The sequence below is a fragment of the Mixophyes fleayi genome, chromosome 2 (assembly GCF_038048845.1).
Source record: "Mixophyes fleayi isolate aMixFle1 chromosome 2, aMixFle1.hap1, whole genome shotgun sequence".
Lineage (NCBI taxonomy): Eukaryota > Metazoa > Chordata > Amphibia > Anura > Limnodynastidae > Mixophyes > Mixophyes fleayi.
Window position 1 is genome coordinate 22,963,810 of NC_134403.1, and position 19,871 is coordinate 22,983,680.

General features: G+C 45.2%; 1 protein-coding gene and 1 long non-coding RNA gene across 7 annotated transcripts in view; one reads left to right on the forward strand and one right to left on the reverse strand.

Moving 5' to 3' along the window:
- DLG2 (discs large MAGUK scaffold protein 2) overlaps positions 1 to 19,871 on the reverse strand; it is a 1,188,444-nt gene that overhangs the window by 649,231 nt on the left and 519,342 nt on the right. For all 6 annotated transcript variants that reach the window (XM_075198643.1, XM_075198642.1, XM_075198647.1 and 3 more), the window contains one exon: positions 10,296 to 10,460. In XM_075198643.1, coding sequence (XP_075054744.1) covers positions 10,296 to 10,460 — 165 coding nt within the window. The remainder of the gene's footprint in view (positions 1 to 10,295; positions 10,461 to 19,871) is intronic.
- LOC142140777 (uncharacterized) overlaps positions 1 to 19,871 on the forward strand; it is a 114,568-nt gene that overhangs the window by 85,729 nt on the left and 8,968 nt on the right. The gene's annotated exons all lie outside the window — the stretch shown is intronic.

Here is a 19,871-nt window from a genome sequence, read left to right on the forward strand (position 1 = left end):
GCGGAGAAGAATCCATCTCTTACACTGCTGGACGTTACCCTGCTGGACGTGACCCTGCTGGACGTTAGAGGCTTCTTGACAAAGATAAGTATATCTCTTAGTTAGCTGTCCTTATTTCTCAAGACTTGTGTATAGCTGCTTGTGTCTCCTTTCCTTGTCTGTGCTCTTTGTTTATTTTCTTTTTCACCTTATTGTATTGTACTTTAGTTAGCGTATATATCCCTGTACCTGCACCATCTCCTGCTACATCCCCTTCCACCTATCTCTCCTCTTCCTCTCTCACGCCCCCTCTCTCCCCCTCCCTCCTTTTTGGTGTTTGGTCTCATTTTTAACCCAGCAATATGGAACATCGCTCCCACGCTAACTCCCGCTCCCCCCCCCCCGCCCGGTGCCTTACCTTTAGCTGGCCAGGCATCCCGCTCTCATATGAGAGCCAGCAGTCGCCGGGCCTTCCCCCCTTCACGCGATGCGGCGGAGGGGTATGTTACAGCCCTCCATGGCCGCCGCCCGACAGGAAGTGACGTCGGACGTCACTTCCGGTCCCGTCGCCATGGCAACCCCACGAGCGGAGGAGCCGCTCGTCTAGTTCCAGCTAGGGGTAGGTCTAGTGGCCAGCATTCAGCGGCGGAGGGGGCAACGCACCCCCCCGCTGGCAGGCATCACCATAGGTCTGTGGGCCAGCAGGAGGATAGCGCTGGCTCACGGACAGTACAGGGGGGTGGTGTCCCCCCCCCCCCCAAGGAGTGTTAGCAGGCCCAGCAGTTCCCCCCCTTTTAATAGGGGGAGTAGCCCCAAGGTTCCTGTAATCAGCCAGTCCCAATCCCTGTCACGTGCAATCAGTGTGCATGGTAGTTTACAGGGTAGGGGTAGTCCTGTTCCAGGGGAGGGCAGGGATGAGCGGAATGTCCTGCGGGGGATAGACAGTGGTCTTCCTCCTTCTTCATCTCCAAGGGGTAGTCACCAGGGGCAGGTTCAGGATGTTGTGCATGGGCATAGCCGGGCCAGAGTGAATAGAGCCCTATCCCAGAGTAGTCAGCAGTCAGACCGGGCAGCAGGGGGCAGCAGACAGGTGGTTTCCAGGTCCCGCAGGGGTAGATCGAGGAGTGGATCAGGTCCCAGCAGTGTTGCCCCGAAAGGACAGGGGGAGCGGCCTAGACGGTTGGTGCAGGAGACTCACAGGCCGGGTAGTCAAGGAAGGCGCTCTTTGTTGATTGATGCTGTGTCTCTGGCGTCATGTAGTAACGTATCTCTCCCAGCAGATGGCGTCGCTTTCAGTGGTGGTCGAAGGGATGGGTTCGTGACTCGAGAGCGGCAGGCCTCGGCTGAGGCGGAGATGGAAGGTCAGTGGACGGGCTTGGAAGGAGGGTCCGCGGAGCAAGGTGAGATGAATGTCTTGAATATGTATGACGAGCAATCTGGGGGGTCTGGTAGCTATAGCTGTAGCTCAAGCATGTCTTCTTCGGATTCACAAGGTAGTCCGCAGCGGTTAGTGAAGCGCTTGCGGAAGCATTTTGTTACCAGACAGTCAGAGCGCTCTGCGGATAGACACAGACATTTCAGGGGCTCCAGGCTCACGGGTGATGACACTATGCGCTGCGCAAGCACAGGTATATTTCAAGGTGTCAGGAAGACAATACGCAGTAGAATTCACAGGGGGCGTTTTGTGGATATGTTTGAAGTCTCCAAGCAGGGCAAGAAATTGGTGACAGAGGCCATGGCCAGGGGAGGGGGCGGGGAAGCCAGTTACAAGACCTACAAGAACTGGCTGTCGGGCGCTTACCTCTTTGCAGCCTGTTATCTGGAGTCTCGCCCTAGCGAATGGATAAATATGCTAAAATATCTGCATATGATACACGAGATGTACGTGTCCTCCCGTCCCGGGGTTTGGCTGGCCTACGATGAGGTGTTCAGGGAAAAATATAAGGGACACGCCAGCCTTATGTTAGGTTACAAAGATGTTGAGACTTGGTTGAAGGTGTCCCAGGAAGGGTGGGGGGCCGCCGCCGCAAGCGTCACGTGGCGGAGACAGACAGGGCGGGTGAAGGGTAACGCGCCCTTTCTCAGCAAGGGCCGCTGTTTCCTGTTCAACCGATCAAGCTGCCCTCACGGACAAGGGTGCAGATTCACCCATGCATGTATTAAGTGCGGGGGAGGGCATCCAGCAAAGGCATGTGACAAGCAGGATAGAAGAGGTGGCTCAGGTGGTCAGCCCAGCACTGGCGTTGGGGAAGGCAGGGTCGCCGATTAATTTAGTGAGCCTGGGCAGGTGGCTTAGCCGCTATCCTCATAGGATGGAGGCAGAGTTTTTGAGGGAAGGTTTTAGAGAAGGGTTTCGAGTTCCTATCGAGGGAGCGGTTCAGTCGGGAAAAGGGAGAAATTTGAAATCGGCTAGTTTGCACCCAGGGGTTCTATTGGAGAAAGTTCAGAAGGAGGTGAGGCTGGGGCGCATGAGTGGACCTTTTCGGGACCCCCCATATCGGGAATTGGTGGTGTCCCCGGTAGGGGTGGTTCCTAAAAAGGTGGCAGGGAAATTTCGACTCATTCAGCATCTCTCATTTCCACATGGGGCGTCGGTGAACGATGCGATCCCAGATGAGTACTGTAGTGTCACGTACCAGTCCTTTGAATCGGCTCTGGACATGGTTCGGGGATTCGGGGAAGGGGCATTGATGGCGAAAGTTGACGTGGAGTCGGCTTTTCGTCTGCTGCCGCTTCATCCGGATTCCTTCCCCTTTATGGGTTTTAAGCTAGAGGAGGGCTATTATGTAGACAGGTGCCTTCCCATGGGGTGCGCGGTGTCCTGTGCATTCTTCGAATGCTTCAGTTCGTTCTTGCACTGGTGTATCTGCGCGGGCACAGGCCACCACGGAGTCGCCCACTACTTGGACGACTTCTTGGTGGTAGGGCCCGGGGAGGATGAGACTTGTAGAGACATGTTGTTTGCGGTGAGGGCTCTTTTCCATTCCCTGGGGGTACCAGTGGCTGGGGAAAAAATTGAAGGCCCTACCACCAAGTTATCATACCTGGGTATTGAGATAGATACTGTCCGGGGTATCTGCTGCTTGCCAAACGATAAAGTGAGTAAGCTAAGGGGAGCTATAGGTGAAGTGATAGGCCAAGGGGGAGTGTCGTTGAGACAAGCGCAGGAGTTATTGGGACGTTTCAATTTTGCTTGCCGGGTGATACCCATGGGCAGGGTATTTTGTAGGAAGCTGGAGAGGGCAACGGCGGGGAACAGGCGACCGCATTGTCGAATCTCACTCTCGGAGGAAATCCGGGAGGATTTGGCAGTGTGGGACCTGTTCTTACAGGATTTCAACGGAGTACGGGTATGGCCCGGTCCTCCGGTGTCCAGTCCGGAGCTGGAGCTATTTACAGATGCAGCTGGGTCAGTAGGGTTTGGGGCATACTTTGCCGGCGAGTGGTGTACTGCTTCATGGCCCGAGGAGTGGGTGGCGTCCGGCTGGACAGCTAACATGACGCTACTCGAGATTTTCCCCGTGATCGTGGCACTGGAGCTATGGTCAAGCAGGTTAACTGGAAAACAGGTAGTTTTTTGGTGTGACAACCTCGGTGTTGTGCAGGCAATAAATGGACAAAGGTCCAAGTCCCCCCCAGTAATTACACTTCTGCGTAGGTTAGTCTGGCGCTGTCTGGCCTGCGATATATCCTTTCAAGCTCGACATGTGCCGGGAGTCGAGAATGAGTTGGCGGATGCGTTATCTAGGGGTCAGATGGAGAGATTTAGGGTCTTGGCTCCTGGGGCATCCCTAACGGGTGTGCCCTGTCCCTCTTACGTATGGCAGATTGTCAAGCCAGCATAGAAGGGCTGGCCGAAGCCTCCCTGGCTCCCTCGACGAGGAGAAAATATCGGGCTGCATGGACGGAATGGTGCACTTTCCACAGCCAAGGCCTTAGCGGTAAGGAAGGTGGGGATAAGAGGATGCTGGCGTTTGTCTGGGCAGGGTATCAGGCAGGCAAGTCTAAGGCCTCCATGGTGGCCGCATTGGCAGGGATATCATTCTTTGCTAGGATGAAAGGAGAGAGAGACTTGACAAAAAGTTTTTTGATTTCAAAGGCCCTGAGGGGTTGGGCGAGAGAAAGACCGGTTCATTCGGATCAAAGAAGGCCGATCAGTGACTCGTTGCTAGGGAATATGGTGGCCGCAATCTCGACAATTGCTAGGGATAGCTACGAGGTTGCTTTGTTTCGCGCTGCTTTTGTTATGTTATACTTTGGCGCTTTGCGGGTGAGCGAGCTAGTTGCTTCCTCTCGGACTTTCCCCTTGTCAGGTATGCTAGGTCAGCACGTAATAATATCTAGCAGCTCTGTTTGTTGTAAGGTAAGGAAGTCTAAATCTGACCAGTTAGGGAGAGGGCGCTGGGTTACATTGGTCCCAAGGGTGGGTTGTGCGGTATGCCCTATTGTGTTAATCAGCCAATTTGCCTCACTTAGACCGAGGGGTGCATTACCTTGGTTGGTGCATGTCGATGGTTCACCTCTCACCAGGTACCAATTTTCAGTGGTTTTTAAACGCACATTGACGGCTGTGGGTGTGGATTGTAAGCAGTTTGGCACACATTCTTTCCGTATTGGTGCAGCTACATCTGCTGCGGTTGCAGGGGCATCAGAACCTGCCTTGAAGGAACTGGGCAGGTGGAAAAGTAATGTCTACAAACGTTATGTGCGACCCTCTCTTCTTCCCTGAATTTTTGCTCTCCTGATCTGAAGCTGCGGGCGGATTCACAGGGCTGCGGCTGCTCATGCTTTTTAAGCAGGGCGCGAGGGTTTTGTCCGTTTTTTCCCTCTAAAGTGGGGCCATGATTGGCTTGTTGGCTCCATGAGGTTTTAATGGTTTTACCCTCGCTTGTGTTTCAGCTCCCCTCTTTGTTTCCTGTTGCTACTTGTGTGAATGTGTACCTCTTGTGTGGTGGTCTGCTGATTTGCCTGTTATGGGTGTGCAGGTTAGAATCCTGGGGCCATGCTGGTCTTTGCTTTTCTTCTTCTTATTTTTCAATTTCCAGCCGCTCAAAAGTTTTGCTGGTATTTGTCGTTAACATATATATTGTTTTTCACTGCCTTCTTTACAGAACACAGGACCCCGCGGCTGATATGGGTTTTGGGACATTCGTTTGTGCATTGGGCTGCTTTGCATAGGGCTATAGGTGATACTTCAGCTATTCCGGGGTCGGTTGTGGTTCAGTGGACTGGTCAGAGGGGTTTAAGATGGACGGGTTTTCGTAGGTTGTTAGTAAATGAGATTGCTAAAAGGGGTGTGCCTCATGTGTTGGTTATTCATCTAGGAGGAAATGACCTGGGTATAGGTAGGACCGTAGATTTGGAGTTCGTAATTCAGTCGGAGTTGGCTTGGGTCCGTGCCTCCTGGCCTGACCTGTTAATATGCTGGTCGGATATAGTGCCTAGGTTGTCTTGGAGATATTTTAAGGAAGGCAGAGTGGCTGACGAGGTACGGAAAAAAGTGAACTCGGTGATTGCTCGATTTATTCGCTCGATTGGCGGAGTCCGTATACAACATCCTCTTATACGTTTCCAAAGTCCTGGCCTATATCGGTCTGATGGTGTTCATCTGAATGAGGAAGGCATGCGTTTGTTTATTGAGGATATTTATAGAGGCTTAGCGGGAATTCTTTAGGTGTGGTGGCGGGCCGCGGGTCTGGAGGACCCGGGCGTGGCCGGAAATCGCAGTACAGTCGACGGCCAGTGGTAAGGGCACATGATGGTATCGGGCACACTTAACCCACCTGTTTTCAAATGGAATAGGCTATTAGTCTCGGTCCAAGTACTTCCCGACCGGGTTGACTTGTGGTTGCTTCCGTTAGCCTAGAAAAGGGGAGGGTTCTGTAGTGCCCGGGGCGGTAGCCCCGTTTAGGTAGATATGTGCGCCTTGGGGTGTGTGGTTGTCCCCCATTTGCGGATGCCCCCTGGAAGGCTTGGGGCATCCTGGTTGGCCTGGCGGATGTCGACTCGGTCTGCTTCTTTCTCCACCACCATACCTTCAATAAATCCCGTGTTACTTTCCTCATATTTAAGTTGTCGTGTCTTTATTATGGTTATGGTTAAAACGATAAGAGAATAATGTAAGGAAAGGTATCAGCCATTAAGCATTTTATAAGAACAGAGGGCTGGATATAAGCCCGAGGGATAATAAAAGCTAAGGCTGTGTTGAACTGTATTGGACTCTGGGGGATTAAAGGGGCTGGTCTGATCAGGACGTCCGGATGAGTCATGGGGAGGAGTTACGGAGGTTATATATGGGATAGGCGGAGAAGAATCCATCTCTTACACTGCTGGACGTTACCCACCCTCCCTCCCTATGCATCAACAAAGATGGTCATCTGCGGTGATCGGGGACCGGTACAGTTGGCGGTGGTGGTTATCATGGAATAACAGGGCCGGAAATCGCAGTACAGTCGACGGCCAGTGGTAAGGGCACATGATGGTATCGGGCACACTTAACCCACCTGTTTTCAAATGGAATAGGCTATTAGTCTCGGTCCAAGTACTTCCCGACCGGGTTGACTTGTGGTTGCTTCCGTTAGCCTAGAAAAGGGGAGGGTTCTGTAGTGCCCGGGGCGGTAGCCCCGTTTAGGTAGATATGTGCGCCTTGGGGTGTGTGGTTGTCCCCCGTTTGCGGATGCCCCCTGGAAGGCTTGGGGCATCCTGGTTGGCCTGGCGGATGTCGACTCGGTCTGCTTCTTTCTCCACCACCATACCTTCAATAAATCCCGTGTTACTTTCCTCATATTTAAGTTGTCGTGTCTTTATTATGGTTATGGTTAAAACGATAAGAGAATAATGTAAGGAAAGGTATCAGCCATTAAGCATTTTATGCGTTAAAGAAAAGCAGCTAATGAATCTCTAGAGACTGAAGTGTCTTTTACATTTCTGTCTCCATTACTGAAGTCATGTTGTTTTACCTGTCAGTCTTTCATTAAATCTTGGTCTCCATGAAAATGGCCACCTCCATAGGCATCAATACATGGACATAGGACACAATTTCTGAACTGTGTCATCATGCCACATATGGCAAAGCCAACCACGTCTTGTACTGGCTCAGCATCAGGGAGAATGCCAGACTCTATTTCAGGGAATCTCCCTGACAGTCAGAGAGAGTTGGCAAGTATGGTTTAATTTAGCCATTCCTTATTAAATTAGTACTTTTTGAACAACACTATCATGGCCTCTTCTAGGCCTAATTGATATCACAAGTGTCTCACGACCTCTATCCATATATATAAGTGATGTCACATTCATCCTCAGGGTGGATAAATGTCTCAGTTTAGGTAAGCCTGCAGTTGACTGTTTAATGTATGTATGATAGTGGTATTGAGCAAGTATCCACATTACAATCTCTATTACACTTTTGTCGTTTTTTTTTTAAAAAAAAATTACCAGGAACTGCAGTGTTTGGAGCCCAGATAGTATAGAAATCTGCTGTTGATTAGAGCCGCGACTAATGATGGAGGTAGGGAGACTCCTTCGGCACAGAGCATTTTGGGGATGTCCACAAGGGGGAGCTGTAATCATCAATTAAATCTATAGTAGCTGAGTAGGTGATACATAATTACTTAAAAATTACCAGCACAGAACTTTGAGGCCCTCTCGTGTCCTCTCGCTCCAGGGAGAAGAGCAGGATTTTGACACAAGAGATTCCATAAACATATTCATATTCTATTTATATACATACTTCACAAATGCAACATATAGTACGTGCAGTGGATATACACTATATGGACAAAAGTATTTGGCAACATCTGTTAATTATTGAATTGAGGTGTTTCAATCAGACCCGTTGCCAGAGGTGTATAAAACCAAGCACCTAGCCATGCAGTCTCTATTTACAAACATTTGTGATACAAAATGGGTCGTTCTGAAGAGCTCAGTGACTACAAGCCTGGTACTGTGATAGGATGCGTGGTACTGGGATAGGATGCGTGGTACTGTGATAGGATGCGTGGTACTGGGATAGGATGCCTCCTGTGCAATAAGACAGTTTGTGAAATATCATCCCTGCTGGATATTTCACTGTCAACTGCAAGTGATATTATTAGAAAGTGGAAGCGTTTTGGAACAGCAGCAACTCAGCCATGAAGCGGAAGACCACATAAAATCACAGAGCGGGGTCAATGACTGCTAAGGGGCCTGGTGCTTAAGAGTTTCAAATGCTCTGCTGATTCCATAGCTGAAGAGTTCTGAACTTACACTGACATTAATGTAAGCACAAAAACTGTGCGGCGGGAGCTTAATGGAATGGGTTTCCATGGCCGAGCAGCTGCATGCAGCCTCACATCACCAATACCAATGCCAAGCGTCGGATGGAGTGATGTAAAACACACCGACACTGGAGTGTAGAGCAGTGGAAACGTGTTCTGTGAAGTGACGAATCACGCTTGGCAGTCAGATGGGCGAGTCTGAGTGTGGCGGATGCCGGGAGAATGTTACTTGTCTCACTGTATTATACTAACTGTGAAGTTTGGTGGAGGAGGGATAATGGTATGGGGCTGTTTTTCAGGGTTTGGGCTAGGCCCCTTATCTTCAGGGAAGGGCAATCTTAATGCTTCAGCATACCAAGTCATTTTGGACAATGTTATGCTTCCAACTTTGTGGCAACAGTTTGGGGAAGGCTCTTTTCTATTCCACCATGACTGTGCCCCAGTGCACAAAGCAAGGACTACAAATACATGGTTTGATGAGTTCGGTGTGGAAGAACTTGACTGGTCTGCACAGAGCCCTGACCTCAACCCCATCAAACACCTTTGAGATGAATGAAACGGAGATTGTGATCCAGGTCTTCTCGTCCAACATCAGTGTCTGACCTCATAAATGCTCTACAAAATGAAAGGGCACAAACTCCCAGAGAAACACTCCAACATCTTGTGTAAAGCCCTCCAAGAAGAGTGGAAGCTGTTATCACTGCAAAAGGGGGACTAACTCCATATTAAAGTACATGTATTTGAATACAATGTCATTAAAGTCCCTGTTGGTGTAATGGTCAAGCGTCCGAATACTTTTGTCCATATAGTATATATATATATATATATATATATATACATAAGTTAACCCGTGCATGATACTCATGCATTCTAGTCAAATAAAGCTACTTAAGGTGTTAAAAAGGTTCTTGTCATGCATTTGGGCCTAGCCCAGGCCTCCTCAGGGGAAGAGCGTTACTTCCCGACGCAAGCGCCCTTTTTTAACGTGGTTTTGTCCACATGTCACCACCTCATCATTTTTCTCCATCATCTCATCCTTCATCTTCATCGCCACATCCTTCATCAAGCTACTTAAGGTGTTAAAAACTCCCCACTGTCACCCCCGGCAACCACCAACCACTCCCAACTGTCACTTCTCCTTCAAAAAATATATAGGTCAGTGTATAACTCTGCCCAGCAGGTGGCGCTGCAGCTTAGTTTTTTTTTTCCATACACGCCACTAGGCATTTATATAGTAGATATTTATATTACACCCACAACTTACGCTACAAACCACACTGCCCTATAAGAAGAAGTACATGTAAGTATTTGAGCAGCGCTAAAAATGGCAGTGCAACAGTTTAGCTTTTTAAGCATTAATTCTGGCTTAGCGGCACTTGTAATACTCCGCCCCCTATGATTGTCTAAGCTCTCTATCATGCAGCCGCAGTCACAGGATAAAAGCGCGGCTCCTCCGTGCTTCTGAGACTTCTCCCAGGTCAAAATTCGGACAAAATATGACCAGCCCTCCAACGGTGAAAGCCACGCCCCTTTTTCATTGGAGCTTACAGTCTAAATTCCCTAACACCCACACACACTGGCTCATTTTGTCAGCAGCCAATTAATCTACTATATGTTTTTAGACTGTGGGAGGAAACCGGAGCACCCGGAGGAAACCCACGCAAACACGGGGAGAACATACAAACTCCACACAGACAAGGTTCTGTTTTGGAATTGAACCAGCGCTGAGGCAGACGTGCTGACCACTGAGCCACCGTGCTACCTACAGTGTCTTTACCCAAAGACAGAACATCAAAAAAGGAAAGTAAGGTTTCCCAAACACTGACAGGCGGAAAATAACAGTTTGTAGATTTCTATATATTTGTACCCGACAACAAGCTGGAGAAAATATTGGGTTTTATTTATAAACTCACATCAGGATTTATTTTTTGTTCTGCTACAATGTTTCTTCCATCCCTCATACATAAAGAAGCAGGATGCCATGCGTTGCTGATCATTAAAGAGAATTTATAACCTGCAGCCCGGCACAGCATGAATAAGCAATGAACCCGCTGGGCTTACCTTCAGAGGAGATATATGTGATTGCATCACATATCCGTGGACATTCTCTATCTGCGATAGGTTCTTCTCTGACACGTGGACGAGTTCTGGACCTTGGAGGTCGTGGGTTAATCTCGGCAACGAGTGGTCATGTGGAGGGGTGTCCTCATCTTGATAACGGTATTTCTGCGGGGGAAAATACACAACAAAAGTTAGTACCCAGATCTCCTTAACTAGTAGAAATTATTCCTATACTGTATGTAATCGATAATAATTACATCTAAGGATTGTCGGAATCCTCATCGCTTATTTATATAGCGCCACTAATTCCGCAGCGCTGTACAGAGAACTCACTCACATCAGTCCCTGTCCCGTTGGAGCTTACAGTCTAAATTCCCTAACACATACACACAGACAAAGACAGAGAGACTAGGGTCAATTTTGAAAGCAGCCAATTAACCTACCAGTATGTTTTTGGATTGTGGCAGGAAACCAGAGCACCCGGAGGAAACCCACGCAAACACGGGGAGAACATACAAACTCCACACAGATAAGGCCATGGTTGGGAATCAAACTCGGGATCCCAGTGCTGTGAGGCAGAAGTGCTCACCACTGAGCCACCGTGCTGCCCGTACCATAATGTAACATTGACTCTTTGACGCCTATTAGTCCACCTGTCCCTAATATCAAAACAGAAAATATAATTCAATATTTAATTTCATACAGTTGTATCCTACTCTCCCGTAGGCTGTTTCTCATTTTGCAGTGCATAAATCCCAAAATTGTAGATAAAATCCATATAACCACGCCCTTACTCTATCAGGAAAAACCCCAATTCACCACACCCACATTAGATTGTAAGCTCTCAGGGGCAGGGTCCGCTCACTGTGCTTCCTGCATGTTCCGTGATACACTTTATGTTTGTTCTATATCTTGCCAATTATATCTTACATTTTATACTTAATTTCTTGGTATTATTGTATTTATTCTTCCTGAATGTTCTGTATTTTGCTATGTTTTATGTACTATGCTCTCCTTCCCCACGGTACGGTACTGTGATCTTTTGTGGCGCCACAAATATAAAAATAATAATTATTTGCAGAATTTTGCACCCCAAATTGCAAACCTCTGTCCCATTTGAGCATCATTAATCTGGAATGTCCTTCGGAACTATTGGGAGGTATGACAATGCTCAGTTAGTTAGCGTTTGAGTCATTCAGAAGCTGTATATCTAATTTTTAGGATAACACATTGACATATTTAACACAGGGATTTATTGTTCAGAGCTCATAGGTAAAACAGTTCAGTTACCAGACACTAGGGGGCTCTGTTTATCATCCTCCCTGTTATGTTGGTGAAGAGTCATCTTATCATGCTGCGGGCTCCCGTTCCGCTCTACTGAGCATGTGCAGGGGCCCGGTTCATGAATGGAAGTGGAAATTCGGTTTGAACTTCCACTGTTTAAACAATGTAAACAATAATATAAAAAAAACAGTTATATATACAAAAATTGGTTAGATATAAAAGTTTATAAAGTTAATAAAAATGTATTTTCTGGGGATGAGGCTAGAGCCCCGTTCATTTTAAAAACGTATTTTTTTTTCAGTTTTTTTTTACTGTTACCGTCATCCTGAGATCCTGGTGGTAGCAAGACGGGTAATTGGGCGTTATTGATATTTAGGCTTCCTCATGAAGCCTATTGTCGGGGTTATCGGTGACGATTCTCAGCTGTCTTATACTGGCCTGCAGCGGTAAGGGGTAACTTCTTCCAGCCAGTCTCAGGGGATAAGCGTGACCCTTATTTATAAGGTACCATAGAGCTCTGCAGCGCCTGACTGTGGGGATAACACAACCGGCATAAAACAGCACGATAACAGAACCAAGGTTGTGGCAGTACAAATACCACATACCGCTCTCATTAAATACACCTGTTTCTCCGGAAACAGGACTTATCGCCCTTTGATAAATATACGTCCAAGTCCTGTTGAGGAGTGCAAATGGCTGAGTGCCCCTCTGCACAGCTAGACAGGCCCTTAGATATATGTCCTCAAACTTAAATCCTGCTTTTGCACAGCTCTGCAAAGCTAGCGCCCTGGTACGTCTACTGCACACTGTGCAGGGACTGCCAAACTCTATCATCGGCTGGGGCAAACTTCTGCTCGCCCTCAAACTCTGCTATCTTGCTCCACAAAACAATGCGCTCTGATGGAAAAGTACAGTAGGACTTGATCATGTTTGTCTTCATTTAAGGAATTCACAATGCATTTCTTGTTCAATAGATACACTTTCTGCTGTTCCAACTGGAACCACTAGATGGCAGGCTATAGCTACGTTTCCCTAAACCACTTGTTTTAAAACTGCCCAATCTCACCCATAACATATAGGATATGAAACTTTACTGCATACAACATTTAAATGTAATGTAAACACCTGACAAATACTGACAACTACTGAGCAAAACCACCAAAACGAAGCATCACTTGTAATACGTCTGCACTTTGATCTTGAGGAGAAAATTACCCTTTTGCCAATAGATATTGCTTTTGTCTAACAAGTAATGCATTCAATAAAAAGAAATGTTATTCTTTAATTTTGTAATAAAATTTAAGCCTGGAGAGCAGATCAGTCATTTCAATGTTATACATATCAAAAATAAAAACAATTTATCAGAAAAATATAAACAAAGTTCCTTTTAAGAAGAGATTGTTTTCGAAAGAAGGAATATAAAATAGATTCTACTTTGGTATGTTTTGTTAATGTTAATATGAGATGCAGAATATACTGATACACATATAAATGTATATATATATATATATATATATATATATATATATATATATATATATATATATATATTTAATCCAAAATGTTTGGGACTTTACAGATAAAGATTTTACTGAAATTTGGAGCAAAATGCCTAAATGATACAATGTTAAAGTTAAAAAAATGTTCCCGGTTGTTCCCCACCCTGCACCAGCTTCCCCCTTCCCCCCTCATTAACCAGATTATCAGGGCTCCTCACAGTGACGAGGAAGAAATGCTGAGTGACCGTCTCAGAGACATTACACAAGCAGTTCTGGTTTTCAGGTAACAGATATATATATACATATAAAATGCAGATAACAACTACTTGTATAGAACATGAAAGAGAACGCCCCCCCCCCCCCCCCCCCCCGTTTCTTCTAGCAGTGGTCTGAGTGCTCACATCCCCCTCCTCTCCTGCTCTCTGTATTAGAGCTTAGCAGGTCACCGCAGACACCAGCACTGTCAGTTTTCTGCTGAATGAGCTGTTTTCTGCCAGTCATCCCTAACTGCAGAGAAGTACATACACAGCGTGTGCAGGAAAATGAATAACAGGGTTGGCATAAAAGGTGAAAAGAGATGTCCAAATAATTGTTAAGTGAAGCTAAGGTGGGCTGATCAGAGTGCGACGTATGCCAGTCTGTGTGGCGTATCTTACGTGATGCCCTGGTAGTGGGTGTACACATATCCTCCTATGCAGACACGTGATTCTTGCACTTACTCCCGCCTGCGCCTGGAGATGCGAGACGAGAGTGGGTCGTGTAAACGCAGGCTGAGCACACTAATAGCGCTTTCACGCAACGACGGCTCATGCAGACCTGCAGAAGCACGCGTGTATACGCCTGTTAGGAGGTGCATGTTATTCACTTACTACAGGGCAGGCGCCAGTACTCCCCAATGACAATTACTCATCATAAGCCATATGCTGCTGATGCGGAGTAGGACACATCTCTTGATGGCTCTGCATATGGGCGGAAAATACGATAGATTTCAGCGCTTTATTTAGGGTAAATCATCAGCCCCAAAATATGTTCATCCATTCATACATGTCAAAGTGATAAATTGGCAACATGTACATGTAGTGTGCACAATGAATATGCTGATATAAAGAGCAGGAAAGCGTATGATTAGAAACTAAGAAAAGCTAAGGGTCAGGTGACAGGGAGCACGAGAGGGTGAGATACTTGAGAGAGTTCAGTGAATGAGAAGGGGGAGGACATGTGAGAGGTGAGGAAAAAGAACATTGAGGAGAATTTAGCAATAAAGTATATGAAATGAGAGTATTGTGACAGACTAAGAAGATACCAATTGATATAAAAGGAAGATAAGCTACAGAGAAACCTCAGACCATAAGGATGAGAATCTGTGTGCCGGGAATATGCCAGTTGTGAGAGATAAGTGTATGAACCTACAGTCCAGTAGTAAACAGTGTGTGTGTAGTTTGTCTACAGATGTTTATATAACTGGCCTACAGTAGTTTCCCTTTATCCATAACAAAAAGTGGATGTAGAGATTATGAGTCTGATTCATTAAGGAAAGTTAAGCAAAACATTGAGAAAGTTTTCTTACTCAAGTTTTCTGGACAAAACCATGTTACAATGCAAGGGGTACAAATTAGTTTATTATTTTGCTTATAAGGAAAATACTGTCTATTTTTTCATGTAACACACAAATACTTGATAGGTTATTTGCACACTGAAAATTAAAGTTGATCTAGGACATGCCCTACCCCAAATATAAATCTGCCATCACATTTTAAATTTAGCTCCCCCTACAATGCAACATGGATTTGCCTTACTTACTTTTACTTAACTTTCCTTAATGATTCAGGCCCAATCAGACTAAGATTTTACTTCAAACAACTGCAGCGGCTAAAAACCTCATCTGTCAGTACATGCACCAACGGACATTCCAGGGTGATTAAGATGAGTTCAAATATATAGATTACGGGTCTGATTACTTAAGGAAACAAAAGCAAAAAAATGAGTAACTTTGCACCTGGGCAAAACCATGTTGCGTTGAAGGGGGAGGTAAATTTAAAACGTGGGGACAGATTTATAGTTGGAGTAGGGCAAGTCCTAGATCAGCTTTAAATTTCAGTGTAAAAATAAAGCTATCAAGTATTTGTGTGCTACATGAAAAAACAGCCAATATTTGACTTGGGAAAAATAATAAACTAATTTGCACCCCTTGCATTGTAACATGGTTTTGTCCAGGAGAAAATTTACTCCTTTTTTGCCTTACTATCCTTAATGAATCAGGCCCTACATGTTGATTTCTGTATAAATTGAGGACATAATTCATTAAGATATGTAACTCCATTTACGTGGCATATTTTATCTATTTTCACGCCACACATTCGCGAAACGGAAACTTACGCAATTCATGATTTCACGTAATCGACACATTCGGCAGCCTTCAATTTCATGTGCGGAACGGGGGAGAGAAGGGGCACATGCATATATGGGATAAGACTGTTCATGTTTTAAGCTTTAGTGACTAAATAAACTGTGAGAGGCAAGGACCACCATACCCTGACAAAGCTCTAGGAGTGAAACGCGTAGGATAGTTGTCCTCACCCTTTTATGGTGATCCGTTTGCTATCTGTTATATTGACGGAGAAGCTTTGTATCCGTGGAACATGAGTCCATCTCATCCTGTCGATAAAGGAGCTTACTATTGAACTCAGGGACATCCTTCATACGAATAAGCTTTTGATGTCTCTACTGACTTAAGGGTTTTTAATTGCCATTTTGATATTAACATTGTCTGTTACGATTTTCACATGTCTGTGTTCATTCTTTTGTAGCACAAGAACACTGTCTTCTAACTACATCGGATACATTGATAAAAGATCAGCTTTAAAGAGGTCACAGACAGATAAGCATCATTTTATAAAAAAATGTATGCTGCATTTCTTCTGATCAGGATTCACGGTATTATATTATATTATGTAAATATTACACTATGAGCACTCTTCTTCATATTATTTGCATATTGTCAATAGAGATGCTCAGGCTCGGTTCCTCAAGAACCGAACACACCCAAACTTAGAGGATCTGAGTACTGAGCCGAGCCCGGTACTGTCGCGCCCTTGGAATTGAAAATGAGGCAAAACGTCATTGTGACATCATCGGATCTCGGATTTCGCGAGTTTTGGATTCCTTTTTAAGACTCAACATAGCGAGGGGTGGGAGTGAGGGCGGACCCCCATGGACGGAGGGCGGACCCCAATTTTTCTTTTCTGCCACTGCTGTGTGCCAATGTGTCCCAGATGTGGTAGGAACTGCCGTGTGTTTGTGTCATTGCTCTGTCACTTACCATCCAGCCAGGTCGCTGCAGTATTTGCCCGAAAGTGTATGAAACTAATATTGCGATCTGTGAGGTGGTCAAAATTGACTGCAAATGACTTGAAATTAGTGTTATTGAGGTTAATAATAATGTAGGGACAAAAACAAGAGCAAAATTATGTGATTTTAGCATATTTTAGCACTTTTTCTAAAAAATACAAAACCAAAACACACAAGGGAGGTTTTGCCAAAACCAAAACCAGTTCACGGGGGTCAGTGAGCATCTCTAATTGTCAGCGTACGGTAAAGACATGCAAAGTTTGAGCTCACACAGCAGCGTCTGATCCAAGCTTTGGGCATCTCCCAGGTACATGATTTTCAGTTATATTATTTGCACCAGCTACAGGTCTGGTCTAAGTACCGAGTGATAATGATGACGGACGTGTATACATACCACAACATGTGTGTGCAGTCAGATCCGCTAGTAGTTGAATACAAACATGTGTATGCCCGAAATACAGGCATTTCTATAAAAACACACAATATGTTAGATTTACGTGCCTTAATAAATCAGGCCCCTGAATCTATTGATTTCTGGGATGTGCTGTGCAATATTTACCACTGTTGTTATCGTGTAATCAATACTCCATTACTATAATCAAAAATACGATATAGCTGTGGATGTACAATAAGTATATATTCCCTTTTCAGTAACTATTGTTGGGAATTTTAGTTAGGGCTCAGTTCAGTTCATGGCCACTAGGTGTCACCCTGAAAACATCAAATCTACTGCTAATGAGATTGCAATTCTTACATTCTACCTCGGAATGATCAAATAATTATTGATCTGAGATGCAACCAAATACTTTGGGATTAAAACTGCTGGTCTACATTTGCCATGTGTATACCTGACACAGAAATGACAAACCCTATATACTACTGATAGTAGCTGCAGAAAATACAGGGCTTACATTTTTTAAGTACAAACCCTCACACCCATGATGCTAATTCAATCAATAAATATAACTCCAGGTGCTTCATTTTATGCGCCAACTGTATGGATGTTATCACCCATTAATCCTCCTCATCTAGTAATGTATCAGGTATTAAAATTGTAGGATAGATCATATTTGCCTACTCTCCTAGGAATGTCTCCCGGACTACTTGGAGAATTGGCAAGTCTCCCGTGTCATGTCCTCAACCGGATTCAATGACGCAATTCATGGCGAATCGCGTCATTTTGGCCCCATCCCCACGACAAAATGCAGATTTTGACGTAGGGGTGGGGACAAAATCATGCAATTTGCCATGGCCCGCCCTCTTCCTCCCTCCCACCACACCCCTCTTCAGGGAGATCCCTCAAATTAGGAAAGTATGGGAGTGTAGCATCAAAAACTGGGACTGTGTTGGGAAAACTGGGACACACAAAAACCCTAAAAGTTAGTGGTGCTACTTAGTTATATAGAGGGGTAAGAACTAGGAACAGGGATGTCCAAGTGGAGGTTCATGTAGTGATATCTGCCTTAAAATCTCAATATCTTATGTGTAATATATATTTCTATTTCTAAGATTCAGGATAAACATAACTGCAATTTCCACTGCAAGGTGCCCAAACTATATATAGATCTATAGTTTTATACATTTGTGTTAATATTTCTGTAGTGAAATGAAGCCTTGTTAGAGGTAGATTCCGAATCGGTCCCTAAAACACCCCTTCCATGCCGAATGCACCGGTCGCTGGTATGTGTGGCGATAAAGAAGCATCCGTCATCTCCCAACTCTACTGGAATTGGGACTTCTGCCTCACAGCGCTGGGGTCATGAGTTCAATTCCTGACCATGGCCTTATCTGTGAGGAGTTTGTATGTTCTCCCCGTGTTTGCGTGGGTTTCCTCTGGGTGCTCCGGTTTCCTCCCACACTCCAAAAATATACTGGTAGGTTAATTGGCTGCTATTAAATTGGCCTTAGTTTCTCTCTCGGTCTATGAGTGTGTGTGAGGAGGAATTTAGACTGTAAGCTCCAATGCGGCAGGGACTGATGTGAGTGAGTTCTCTGTACAGCGCTGCGAAATTAGTGGCGCTATATAAATAAATAGATGATGATAATGATGATGATGATACAACATCCGCTTGCAGGGAGGATCACCTGAGGAATTTGTCTTTCATACCCTTAGCGATTCAATTTTAAATGTGCCCTCCACGGCAAAACCTAAGAAAAATATATAACAAACCTCACTTCCCTGATCGTATTAAACGTTACCAAAGTTTAGGAACATCGCTCAGTTTTTGTAATTGTTTTATTTTATTCATTTGATCTTGAAACACTTTACTTTGTTACATTGTTGGGTGGCTCAGAAGGATGTTATTTTTAGTACATAATTTATTTGCCTATAATGCTTTTTTGAAGAGTTCGGATCAAAATGACTCAATGTTATTTATGACCGTAGCAGGAGATACAGAGGTATCCAGTGTTATTTAACCATTGCACATGCCTGCATTGACGTCACGGAAGACGTGTGTGAAATCTCAATGGGCTGAGAATAAGGAACATGTTCTGTAGCTGTCCAGATGCTACTGTCTATAGTTCCTTGAATACTATGAAAGCAAGATACAGATGTATTTTAATCACAGGAAATATAATTAAAAAGTACATAAAGTACAGTATAACATACAATAACAATTTATTTGTTTTAATTATCAAAATACAAGCAGTACTTTTTTTTTACCAAATTATAAAATGAATGCATTAAATATATAAATACACTATTCCTATAACTCTTAATCTGCTGCTTCAATTCCCGTCCCTGTGCTGCTGGGGACCCTGCTCCTTCCACTATATAAATCTCAGTCTGTGGCTTCCTGCTGTCTCCATTTCCCTCCTCACATCATGTCACTGCCCTTGTCACATGCAGCCCTGTCCTCACTAACACATCACTCATCTCCTGATATACTCTGTGCTGCTGGGGGACCCTGTTCCTTTCACTATATAACTCTCAGTCTGTGGCTTCCTGCTGCCTCCATTCCCCCCTCACATTATGTCACTGCCCCTGTCACATGCAGCCCTGTCCTCACTGACACATCACTCATCTCCTGATATACTCTGTGCTGCTGGAGGACCCTGCTCCTTCCACTATATAACTCTCAGTCTGTGGCTTCCTGCTGCCTCCATTCCCCTCCTCACATCATGTCACTGCCCCTGTCACATGAAGTACTGTCCTCACTGACACAATCACACAAGTAGACAGGTCACTGCCTTTCACACTCAGCACACTCATCACCCTACTGCTGAGACATTTATGATGATCTGATTGGCTGGTGCAGGTGCTCTAACCCCAGTCAAACTCACCTTGAAAAAGTTTATAGAGTGGAGGCTTAAGCCTGTCTTGAGCACCATATTGGGTCTATTGTAATTATAATTCAGCGCTAAAATGGCCATACTGGCCTAGTTTTTGAACCCACCATACCCCCTGGGAGATCCAGAGGCGAGATCCAAGGGACAAGTGCAG